Source organism: Balaenoptera physalus (genome assembly GCF_965194825.1).
Source record: "Balaenoptera physalus genome assembly, chromosome: 14".
Taxonomy (NCBI): Eukaryota; Metazoa; Chordata; class Mammalia; order Artiodactyla; family Balaenopteridae; genus Balaenoptera; species Balaenoptera physalus.
This window is the reverse complement of record NC_138893.1, coordinates 12957938-12970770: the sequence shown is the minus strand read 5'-3', so window position 1 is coordinate 12970770 and position 12833 is coordinate 12957938. Positions and strand designations below refer to the sequence as shown.

Below are 12833 nucleotides of genomic sequence, written 5' to 3'. Positions count from 1 at the left end.
TGGCGTTGAAATCCTTTGTTTTTGCAGCTGTCAAAGTGGGTCAGGTCAGGATGTTCCTGTAAACCTCCAACAAGGCAAATGTTATTCTCTGTTGTGCAACTTTTTACCTCTATATGAGTGGAAAGTGTTACACCTTTAAAGGTCAGAGCCTTGAGAATGGGATATCCTGTATATTTCAGGCTACAGGCAACATTCTTAACTTGTAGCAAAAGAACAGAATAGGAAAGTTAAAGAAACAGACCCAATTTGGAGTCAGATTTGTTCTTCCCTGTTACAATGCAGAGCACCAGGCTAAGTGTTGAAGCACACTCTCTCTTAATTCTCATAGTGTTGCTGTGAATTAGACGATTATTATCTCAGTTTAGTGATGTGGAAACTGAGGCCCAGAGAACACACCAGTAGATGGCAGAGCTGGGATTTGAATACCGCAGATTTAACTTTTTTGCCCTGAGGCCAGCAAAGGTCTGAATCTGTAGTGGAGCCAGACCTGCAGGACTTGGGGCTGCCCCGGGCCATGGCTACAGATGTGTGAGCTTCCCATGGCTGCGTTCACACGTCTCCGTGTTAACCCCAGGGATGGGAGCTTGCCCTCCTGCCAGGACACGGCTGGATGGACAATCTGACTTTCTTCAAGTCCCCTTGCTGCAATTTTGCTCTCATTAGCTCACAAGGTGCCCCCTGTCAATCCTGCTTTCTTTTAGTGTCGACATTGTTGGTTTCAATCATGTCATTCTAATGCCAGGCATAGAAAAGGCGGCCAGCAGAAGCACCTGCCAAATTAGGAAGGTGTTGCTTTGCCAGCAGATGTCAGAGGTCAGAGCTGAACACAGTAGACAGGAGGTGGAGCTCCAGCGGAGACCAGGAGGGCAGGGAAGCGAACACCCCTTCCACAGCAGTAGAGCCCTTACGTAGATGGTGTTGTAGCCGATCTAACCCCACATCAACCCTGTGTGGTGGGCGCCATTACTATCCCCACCTCGGAGCAGAGGAATGCCGCCAATTACTCAAGGCCACTCAAGTGAAAACACAGGAGAGCTGATTGTTTCTACCACCCAGAGAATCCAAGATGGGGAGTCAGGATCAGGAGAGGGAACAGGGGACAGGCCAGGGGTCACAGAGGAGCAAACACAGCCAAGTCAGAACCAACAGCCAAGGTCAGAGTCCAAAGCTAGAGGCTAAGGCTGAGTCAGGAACGGTCACCAGGGCATGAGAACGAATGCTGGGGCCACATGGGAAGGCTGACACTGGGCCCTCAGGCCACCTGCCTTGGGACAGAGCTGATCAATACGCTGGCGTCTGGGGGGCAGACAGACCCCCCCCCCACCACGTGTGATGCTGCAGTCTGGGACCAGGGTGAGTGGGCCCTGGAATCCAGTTCCCGTGCTGCTGGCCTAGCTGGGGCTCTGATCCGAGGAAGGGGCCTTTCCTAGAGGGACACGTTTCCTAATTCCTACAAAGATGTCTCGGAGGCCAGCGGCATCCTTGGAAGCAGGTGTGTCCACCAGAGGACACTGCGTTCCCCGAGGCCTCACCTCGGCACCTGCACACACATAGATGTCTCTTTGGGATACGAGTCAGAAACTCTGAGTGAGAAGGGGCCTCACGGGACCTGTGTCGGGCGTGAGTCCCTCCCTAAATGCCACCTCCTGAGGGGGCCTCCCTCGGGGCTCAGACTCTGAGTTACGCTGCCTCTGCTGGACTCCCAGCCCTTCACCTGCCCTCTCGTGCCAAAGCCTCCAGTTACCTGTGCATAAGCCCTACCTTCCCAGCATCCTCATGACCTGCCTGCCTCTGTACCCTCCAGAGCATCTAGCCCAGGCCTTGGAAGACGAGTACTGAGATTTCCCACTGCCCTTTCTCTGTGATCTTTGGCTTCTCTGGGGCTTCACTGGTCTTCCCGGCCAGATGGAAAGGACTGAATCGACTCCCTCCTCCCCCCTCCCACAATGATAACATGATGATCATAAGAGACTTTAATCACATAGCCAAAGAGCTCCTACTCCCGGCCAGACGTCGTGAAGACATAGTATCATTTAATCACCACAGGACCATGCGTTTTGTGTTACTATACTCACTATGCCAATGAGGCACCAAGAGCTCAGGGAGGGTAAGTGATTTGTCTAAAGACACACAGCAGAACTGAAACTCAGTTTTTATGCCAAATCCAAATATTTCTCTTTTTTTCCCATATAGCATCATTATTTCAGTTCACAATAAACCTTTTCTTGAACATCTGGCATAATGCTAGGCACTGTGGGTCCAATGATAAATAAGATACGATCTCTGCCCTTAAAATCATTTTGCTTATGGATTCTAGCAGAGAAAGATCATCTGAGTGGAAATGATATAATTTTAGGAGTGTTAGCAAACGCACGATCAAGCACAATGGCCGCTGGAAGTTCTCCGTTCACGAACGGTTCACAGCCCATGATTACAAACGGCAGACTCTCCCCGGCCCCGCCAGCGTCAGGAGTGCGGTCCCTGCCTGTGCAAAGGCACGGCCAGTGCCCACAGGCTGGGTCCTGCAGACGGGAGCCCGGTCAGAAGCGAGCGGGCCTGCTGGGCTGTGTGCACAGCTGCTTTGGAGCGGCCCGGGGCTGAGTGGTGGAGGGAAGACGACGGTTGCTGCTGCTTTATCCTCCTCTCCATCCCACCCGTTGCGCCCCACCAGGGCTGGGCCCGGTGACGGTGTTGGTGGAACTGCTCCTGTAGACATTTCCCATGGCTCCAAACTTCACCCTGGGACTCTCTTTACAGAACAAATAGCAACTGGGCTGGTTTGTGCAGTGGGGGCAGGCAACAGAGGAAGAAATCGGAGCCAGGATTCTAATCCTCCAGGTTACACTGGAAGCAGCCCCAGGCCGGTTGTCAAGCAGTTTCATGGAGCTGAGACTCCGGTTGCTATGTGGCCGCACAGGGAGCTCGCCCTCTGCCCCAAGCCTCGTTCTCACGACCCCTGGGGCTCTGCAGAGACCTTGACCGCGAGGAGCTAGCCCGCCAGCCTGGAGACGAGCTCCAGGAGGGGATGGCGGCAGAGTGTGTGTGCGTCCAGGAGGACGTGGGCAGGTCTGAGGCTTGGGCGCAGCGGCGCTCCTGCGGGGTGGGGGTGTGGACTGTTGGCTGCCCGGCTTTTGCAAGCTTGTCGCCTTGCTCAGACGTGGCCACATGCATCTGTCCCAGGGGCTGGTCACGGGCTTTTCTGTCTCCTGGCAAACAGATGAGACCTTGAAAGGGAACTACTTTGGACGGCAGGGGAAATGCTTGGGCGCGGCCTTGGGTCAAGCTGGGGCAAACTCTCCATTGACCAGCAGACAGGGGTCCAGGCTGTGAAACTTTGCCCCTGGTTAAATGTCTTTGAACGAGGGAAGGTGCAGGACAAAATGACAGCGTGATCTGGGGAGGGGTTGAAAGAGAAAGTGGGCGTAGAGAGAGGCATGCAGAGGTGAAGTGGGAAGACGCATGGCAGACCCTGGGAGCCTGGGCTCCGAGGGCACCAGCTTCCTGGGGGACGAGGGGGACTCAGTAAGTGTGCAGCTGACGGTCAGCTTCTCCTGGACCTTGAGGACGCAGGAGGGATGCCTCCTTCAGGAGGGGGCCTGGGAACTACGCTGCTCTTCACACCTGTGCACTCGAGCAGGTGCTCACAGACGCCCCGACACACACACCGACACGAGCACACACGGGTCCCCCTGGTTCCGGGGGCTGGTAAGCTATAGACCAGCATCTCCAACAGAAATAGGATGCCAGCCAGCTACGCAATTTTAAATTTTCTGGCACACATGTTAAAAAAGTAAAAAAAAAATACAGATACAATTCATTTTAATAATATATTTTGTTAATCAAATATATCTACAGTATGATCAGTTCACCATGTAATCAAAGTAAAACTGATTAACGATCTATCGCATGTCTTTCCACGTCACAAAGTCGTGACTCTGACGAGCCCACTGAGAGGAGAGCCGAGTTCTGGGGCTCACCGGGTGTCACCCAGACAGATCACTCACCCATCTGCACCAGGGTCCCTGTTTGTAAAATGAAGGACTCAGGCCAAGGGGACACCTTGGGCAGGATGCATTAGCTCTAGAATTCGAGCAGCCCTCCCAGGGCTTCAGGACGCTCCCACCGTCAGTGGTGGCTTAGGATGGTTGTATGGAGGGAAGAAAATTATGGGGAACACACAGAATGTTCTGGAAAGCCAGGTTTCCTGGAGAAACAAAGCCCCAATTTATCAATGCATGATGTAGATGCTCCCACCATGGCCCATCTCAAGCTCCCGATGACATAACAGCCAGCTTGCCAAACTCCCAGAAAGTATCAGCTGGCTTGTAGGAGGCGAGGCAGAGCCCAGGGCACTGCGGTGAGATTCAGAGTTCACTCCTGAGCAGGAAGCCCACTGGTCACGGTGAGTGTCAGGGTCAGCTCCACGGGTGTGCGACCGTGAACGGCACGGGGCGTTAATACCCTGTGGTCATCGTCTTAAAATTCTTAATGACTTAAGTTTTGAATTTGTGTTTTGTAAGTGAAGTCTAGTGGGGTAATAAAGCATGTGCTCGCGTGGTTACCAGGGGATAAGGGTGGGGAGGGATACGTTGGGAGATGGGGATCGACGTATACGCACTACTATATATAAAATAGATAACCAACGAGGACCTGCTGTATAGCACAGGGAACTCTGCTCAATAGTCTGTAATGGCCCACACGGGGAAAAGATTCTAGAGAAAGAGTGGATATATGTATACGTATAACTGAGTCACTTTGCTGTACAGCAGAAACTAACACAACGTGGTAAATCAACTAGACTCCAAAAAAAATTTAAAAAACCCCAAAACCCATGTGTCCTCTTGACTTCAGGTGGTCCTTCTCTTGCTGCCTCCCGGGGATGGGGCTTCAGGTGCAAGCTCCCCCAGCCCCTGGCACCCCAGATGCCAGCTGGCCTCCCCCAGGTGCCCTCTCAGCAGCCACTGCCATCTTCCCACCCAGCGGGGACCTGGGCACAGCACGGGGGGAGGCGCGGCTTGAGACGGTGACAGCCGGGGACCCTGTGCTGGCGAGCCACTTGCGCACCTTGATTCCAGTACCGAGTGTGTCTCGGCCCAGAGGCTGCCGTCCCTTGGGGGCTGCCGTGGGCTGGGCCATGGTCCCTCGCTGCGGCGGCTGGCAGAAGGGGGGGACCCTGCTGAGCCCCAGGATGGGGAGCCCAGGAGCCTGTGAGGGTCTGCACTCACCCAGGGGATATCCCCGTGTCCAAAGGGGTGACACTCAATAGCAAATACAAAACAACATGGCAGGTAGTGAGACAGGGAGAGGAGGGGGAAGAAAGGAAAAGTTTTCAATTGTAGTGTCCTCATCAGCACATTTTCCCTCCTGTTTGAACAAGGAGACCTGCATTTCCACTGTGCACTGGGCCTGCCAGGTATGAAGCCAGCCCTGGTGGGCACCGCTGGGCGCTGACCAGCAAAGGAAGAGAAGAATTCATTAGGCCGGCAGGTGCGTGGGATTGAGTGACCACACTCCTAAGTTCAAGGCCGAGTTCCAGTCATGTAAGGCCCTTCTTTTGCCTTTTTATTTTCGTGTACCTCCGTCCCCCACCTGCACTTCACATCCATGTCCTGAAGTTCTCAGAGGTCCATCCAATCCATTCTCCACCCATTAACCAACGCTTATTTATATGTATGAACAAGCATATTAAAAATCCTTTGTTGTTTTGTAGTGTTTGCTTCAAATTATATCCAAATGGTATTGTGATATTATGCTCGTCCCTTTTCTTCATTCTGCACTCACTATTGTCCTTTTGAGGCCCAATTATTGGCTCTGCAGACCTAGTTTATGCCACCTGGTTGCTTTGATTGCTGGTGAGGCTGAAAACCTCTTGATATACTCACTAGACTAGGGTTCCCCCGCTGTGACACACCTACTCAGATACGTTGCCTATTTTTCTATTCTATTTATCTTTTTCTCTGGCTAATTTGCCAGAGTTCTCTACATACTCAAAATACTAACATTTATCTGTTATAGAAAATGGCTAGAACTTATCCCAGATAATATTTTCACCCATCTTTTTTCTGTCTCAGATGCCAGTTACAGAACAGAAATCTTGACTTTCTTTTTTTTTTTAATATATATATATATATTTTATTGAGGTATAGTTGATTTACAATGTGTGTTAGTTTCAGGTGTACAGCAAAGTGATATATATTCTTTTTCAGATCTTTTTATTGGCCACGCCATGTGGCATGTGGGATCTTAGTTCCCTGACCAGGGATCGAACCTGTGCCCCCTGTGATGGAAGCGTGGAGTCTTAACCACTGGACCACCAGGGAAGTCCCTCTTTTTCAGATTCTTTTCCCTTACAGGTTATTACAAAATATTGAGTATAGTTCCCTGTGCTATACAGTAGGTTCTTGTTGTTTATCTATTTTATATATAGTAGTGTGTATATGTTACTCCCAAATTCCTAATTTATCCCTCCCCCCTTGACTTTCAAATTAGTGAAATCAATCAAATTTTTCTCTTCTGGCCTTTCCTTTTTGTATTTTGTTTAATAGAGCTTTTCCCAATCAAGGTTATAAAGAGAGTCACCTACATTTCCTTCTGGCTTTATAGTTTTCTATAGTTTTAAATCTATTTTCTAGCTTTCTAGCTTCACCTATTGTATTTAAATAGGTTCATGAATCTGGAGTTTTTGACATTTTAATTGTGTGAAGTCCAGGATTGGCCTTCTACACTTCTACAGCTTTACACAAGGATAGAAAAAGTGGGCAGAGCTCCAAGGAGCCCACAGGGAGAGGGGTTGAGACTCAAATAATGAATCAGACTGAATGCCAGGTGAGGACCTGTTAACAGCCTAGGATGTGGCCATTAGACGCTCCTACAGCATCCCTACGAAAGAATTCCCAGATAGGATTACCTTTCATCCTAAGCTTCGTTTGTAACCAGGTCTTTTGTCCCTTTGGGCTTATATCGGGCTTATATTCTGTCATCCTCCGATGTGCTAAGCACTTGATGTGAGGCCCAGGGATGCCTGGCCTGCCTTTCTGCTCTCCACACGCAGACACCCCTGGATCCCCACTAGCTGGGAGCCCTGGAGGGCTGCCCCGTCCCTGGCACAGGCTGTATCGCCACTCTCCATTCCTCATCCTCCTGACTTTTGAGGACACAGACATTGGGATCTGCTTGTCTGCAGCGGCTCTGGGCTCTTGCCTCGGTCAGGTTCCCTTCAGCCCCACAAAGGAGGCCCAGCAAAGAATTGTTGCATAATTGAACCTGAACTCCAGGGGCCTCAGGAGGTCCTGGTTGGGATGCCGTGCACTTCCCGTGGCCTTTCTGAGTTGGACACGGACGGCCTTAGGTCCTCGCTCCTTTCCACAAACGTCCACCCAGCACCTAATACCTGGTGACAGGATGCTAAGAAATAGGCAAGAGTTTGAATAAGAAACTCACGTGCTGGTTGCAAAGATTCACACGTGAAAATACAATGTGATAATGGTGATGGCCGAGGCAGTGCACTGTCAATGTGCATTTGCCGAGCCGCTGGCACATGCCAGGCAGGATTTTCGGCGCTGAGACAGAGGATGGGGCAGGATGGGGCAGGGGCTCCCCATCTAGAAGGGGTGTGTAATGATATTAATAGCTAGCTTTTATTGCGCGGTTCCTAGTGTGCCAGGTGCTTTTCTAAGTGCTTCATTGTCTGTACTCTTTCTATTATCATCCTTCTTTTGTACGCGGGGAAACTGAGGCCCAATGAGGCCAAGTAGCTGTTCCAAGGTCACACGGGTCCTAGGAGTCAGAATCCTGTATTTGAACCCAGGAAGCCTGGTGCCAGAAGCCCTGTGGGGTGGCCCGTCGGAAGAGACCTATGGTGAAAGAACCCAGAGGGGAAGATATACTATTTTCTAGAATTCAAGTGTCCTCCTGGCAGCAGTGCCAAAGTAAAGGGGCACCCAGGACACATGTTAGCATGTGTTACACACAAATGGGCATCCCATCATCTCAGTTTTTGGCGTGACGACCGTCAACTAGGCACCTAGTCTGTGTCAAGGGATGTGCCAGTTGTAAGGGATAAAAAACGTGCTGAGAAGTGGACAGTAGGCACTTAATAAGTGTCTGTTGAATGAATGAATGATTAAGGTAGTAACTGAATAAACGAGAGACAACGTCTCTTCTTCAGGTAGGCCAGCCAGGTGAGTGATATCACTGTGGTCCGTTTGATGGATAAAAGGCAGCGAAATTGCACAGAAGGGCTTGTGACGGTGATGTCCGGAGAGGGATGCGTCAGGGGCACTCACGTGCAAAGTCGTTCCTGGGCACGGCTTTGAAGCAAGAGCGTGAGGTCGTTGGGCGGAGAAGATGGGAGGGGACGTATGAATGAACTAGACGCCAGATGTCGTCGTGGGTTTAGGAAGCCGGTGGGCATGTGAGGAGGGAGGTGAGTGCAGAGGTGTTGGCCGAAAAAGTCAGGGGAGGGAGGCAGGGTTTTATGCTGAAGCCTCCCCATCAGGTGCTGGGCGAGGCAAGAAGGACGTTTCACAACTCCCTCCCGCCTGCAGCATGGTGCCGGGGGCCACGTGCGGATGGGCGCAGAGCCCGGGAGACCACTCAGGAGCTGGGGGCCAGATTCCAGGAAGGCAGTTGCGGCAGCGATGCTTGCAAGAGAAGATGGAAAGGTGAGGACACGTTTTCTGGGGTGGGACATTAGAACGACCACCGCCACCGCAGCGTCTCTTGGTGATGGATGAGATGTAGCCAGCGAGGAGGCGCTGTGACCTAGGCTGACTCCCGGACTCCTATCCTGGGTACCAGGCAGACACTGTCACCCACTGAGATGAGGATGGGAATGCAGGGCGGAAGCTATTGGGAACGGGGTGGAGGGTGGTGCTGGGGCCCCTGCCTGGTGATGATTCTCTCCTCTCCTGCAAGACAGTAGTCACCCCTTCTCTTTCTCTATGTGCTTCGGGGGAAGCTGACCCAGGGCCAAGCTCCAGGGGGCCCTGCAGGTCATAACTCAGCCCTGCCTGCTGTGATGAGCTCTGAGACGAGGATGGGGCCCAAGTTGCGCAAGTGAAGTAAACCTTCTGAGTCTCGCTTGATCCTTGGGGCAGACATGCGTCTTGTCTCTCTCTCTCCCTCTCTCGCTCTCTCCCTCTCTCTCTCTCTCCCTCTCTCTCTCTCTCCCTCTCTCGCTCTCTCCCTCTCTCGCTCTCTCCCTCTCTCTCTCTCCCTATCTCTCTCTCCCTCTCTCTCTCTCTCCCTCTCTCTCTCTCTCCCTCTCTCTCTCTCTCCCTCTCTCTCTCTCTCCCTCTCTCGCTCTCTCCCTCTCTCGCTCTCTCCCTCTCTCGCTCTCTCCCTCTCTCTCTCTCTCCCTCTCTCGCTCTCTCCCTCTCTCGCTCTCTCCCTCTCTCGCTCTCTCCCTCTCTCTCTCTCTCCCTATCTCTCTCTCCCTCTCTCTCTCTCCCTCTCTCTCTCTCTCTCTCTCTCTCCCTCTCTCTCTCTCTCCCTCTCTCGCTCTCTCCCTCTCTCTCTCTCTCCCTCTCTCTCTCTCTCCCTCTCTCGCTCTCTCCCTCTCTCGCTCTCTCCCTCTCTCTCTCTCTCCCTCTCTCGCTCTCTCCCTCTCTCGCTCTCTCCCTCTCTCGCTCTCTCCCTCTCTCGCTCTCTCCCTATCTCTCTCTCCCTCTCTCTCTCTCCCTCTCTCTCTCTCTCCTCCTCTCTCTCTCTCTCCCTCTCTCTCTCTCTCCCTCTCTCTCTCTCTCCCTCTCTCTCTCTCTCCCTCTCTCGCTCTCTCCCTCTCTCTCTCTCTTCCCTATCTCTCTCTCCCTCTCTCTCTCTCTCCCTCTCTCTCTCTCTCCCTCTCTCTCTCTCTCCCTCTCTCTCTCTCTCCCTCTCTCGCTCTCTTTCTGGGGCAGCCACCCTGGGAGCAGGAGAAGAGTCAGCCTCACAAGGAGGCGGACCTCCTCAGCTAGACGGAGACACGTACAGGAGTCAGGGCCCTGGGAGTATGGCTGTGCCAGCAGATGAAAGCCCTTCAGAAACCTGTCTGACCTTGATTCCCTGTTCTGTGAGCCAAAAATTCCCTTAGGGTTCAAGTCTGTTTGAATTGGGTTTCTGTTAATTATAATTGAAAGCATCCTAATTGACACAGAAGAGCAGACTTCTGGTTGGGGAATCTGGAGCTCGGAGAGGGAATTGACGTCGAGACGGAGGACCAATGAGCAAAGCCTCCGCTCTCGGCGAGAGGAGCCAGCGAGCTCTCGGAAGTGGAGGGTGGTTTGTAGAAGTGGCTTCCACACCACGGGAGGCTGCAGGAGCAGGCGGGAGGGGCGGCTCCTGGAGGACTGGCTGGAGGAGGAGGCCAGGGAAGGCAGTAGGGGAGCAGTGGGAAAGGTCTGGAAATCCTGTAAGGCTTATAAACTGCCCTGTGCCAGGGGCTGGCACGCAGAAGGTCTATAATGCAAGGTGACTCTACTTAGAAAAATGAAATGTCTATTTGTTTTGGTAGCTGGTAGGCCCCTGGTGGCCCTCAGGAGAGCCGTCAGGGTCGAGGGTAGCGGTGGAAATGGAGGTTGAGTCCGGGGCACCTCGGGTGGACCTGTAGACAGCCAGGGAGACTGCTTCAACATCAAATACAGATCAGACAAGGAGAGAAGAAAGGCAGCTATTAGCAAAGGAGTTTTTCAAGATGAGAGAAGGCAAGCGACGTGTACAAGCTGAGTGGAAGGAGACTGCAGCGAAAAGGAGGGAGAAGGTGGGGATGGAGGGTGCCCTTGAAAGAGACGGTGGAAGCTGGGATGGGGAGCCTGGGAAGGGTGCTGGCCTTGGTGGAGCCAAGGGACCGCTCACCTTTCCAGGTGGGAGGAGGAGGAAGGCGGGTAGGAGTTAAGGGGGCTCAGGACGGCAGAGAGACGGGGAGGCCAAGGCCGGAGGGCGCGGCCAGAGTGGGCTGTCAGAGCTCACGGCTTCCAGGGGGAGGAAGGCACATCCAGGCGTGGCCTTGGCCGTGGGTAGCTGCCGTGGGGAGGAGATGAACCTCGCAGGAGGCAGAGGCAGAGACCATCCTCCACGCGCCTGCCCCAGCACCAAACACACACACTCCATCCTCCCATCCTCCCGGCATGCTCCTGCCCAGTCTCACCTCTCACCCACCTCCCACCCTCACGCAGGGAGGCAAAAGGGGTGGGTAGGAAGGGGAGCCCCTGAGGATGTCGCACGTTACCTCCAGGTACTTGGGGTGGAGTGTTAGCCCCTCGGAGGGACAGTTCACTGCAGAGACTCCGCGGCCCAGGTGTCCAGTCCCCAGTGGACAGACTGAGGTACAAGGAGGGGAGGGAGGTGGTCCAGGCTTGCCGGTTGCCATTCTCACGGAACGGAGCTCCCCTGAACCACAGGCGGCTTTTCACCTGACTCCACAGCAGGATCCCTGGAAGAGTCGCCGCTGGCCGTACGAGCAGCACGCCCTGGCCCAGGCTCGACCTGCTCTAGACCACTGCGTCCTGCTCTCCTTCCAGAGTCTGGAGAGTCAACCTCAAAACCAAGTGCGTTGAGCACACAGCCCAGCTGATGTGTTAGATCCCGCCTGGAGGGGGCAAACCAGGAGCCCAGCCCCAGGAAGAGAACTCTGTCTCAGTGTCCCCGACATCCAGCACCCCTTCTGCCGCTCGCCAGAGCGTGGACCCATCGTGAGCTGCTCCACGTAGCAGCTCCACCTGTTCGGCTCCATCGAGCAGAAGCGATTCCACGGAGGAAGCTTGGAAGCGTCCCTGCAGGAGAGCTGGCCGAGCCACAGCGCGGGCTGTGGGGCCGGCCTTGTTGGCGCAAGGCCGGGCAGCGTGGAGGCGACCCAGGGGCCTTGCGTGGAGCAGCACAAACAGGAAACAGCCTGCCTGCCATTCCTGGGTCCCTGGAGGAACCCGGGAGCCGAGGGAAACCAGTTCTGGACACCTGCGGGAGCCAGGCACAGGCCCAGTTCTGCTTATGTTTTGCCAGATTTAAAAGTTTAAAACTTGGGGGAGGGGTGGTAGCGGGAAATGCTTTCACTGCAGGTGTTTACTCTGGCACGCGAGACGGGCTGGCATCCCTTAAACTGAGTTGGCGCCTGGCTGGGAAAATGCACTGTTAGGTCTCTTTGCAGCTCCGTTGCCGGCTCAGAGTGCCCCAGCCGGCCCTGCCCTGGTGCGGTTTGCAGGGAGCCTGGAGCTGGGGCCAGGAGCCGGGTCTCCACCCATGTCCTGGGTTATTTATGGGGAGAGGGACGACCGACCGTCTGGAGTTACCCCTGTGCCTCTTCCCAGGCCCAGCCTCCCCTGTTGTAACCTGGCCCTGAGCGACCCAGGCCGGGCAGGGGCTGCGGGCACTCGGAGCTGGTGCTCAGGGGGTGGCCCAGGTGAGTCTCACCTGCCCAGCAGTGGCGATGCGGCTCCCTGACACTGGGCACTTGGGCTGCCTTGGGGTTCCCAGCTCAGTGGTGTGTCCTGCCGGCCTTCCACAGCGCCACTGGCTTTCTGCTGCTGATACCCCTCAAGCCCCAGGAGACACACAGGTGGGCTGATTTACAACCATCTGCCCAAGAGTGTGGTTTCCACCAGGGCCGCCCAGATTGAAAGCAGCCATCGCCAATAGAGGTGTTTGTGGGTTTGAATCGAGAAATTAGTCCACCATCTTGGTGCACTCTGCCAGAAAAAGAAAATGACTTTACAGCAACTATACTTCAATTAAAACACACACACACACACACACACGTATATTCCTATTTAACAGCACTGGTATATAAGACGCATTTTCTTTCTTTTCTAAAAATGATTGCTGCATGATTGATTTTTATCTTTCTTAAGTATCACTCATGC

At 53.7% G+C, this 12833-nt stretch overlaps 1 protein-coding gene across 1 annotated transcript in view; it reads left to right on the top strand.

The window, feature by feature from the left end:
* DISC1 (DISC1 scaffold protein) overlaps positions 1-8700 on the top strand; it is a 598559-nt gene extending 589859 nt beyond the window's left edge. The window contains exon 12 of the mRNA XM_082422985.1: positions 5470-8700. Coding sequence (XP_082279111.1) covers positions 5470-5505 — 36 coding nt within the window. The 3' untranslated portion in view covers positions 5506-8700. The remainder of the gene's footprint in view (positions 1-5469) is intronic.
* The last annotated feature ends 4133 nt before the right edge of the window (positions 8701-12833 follow it).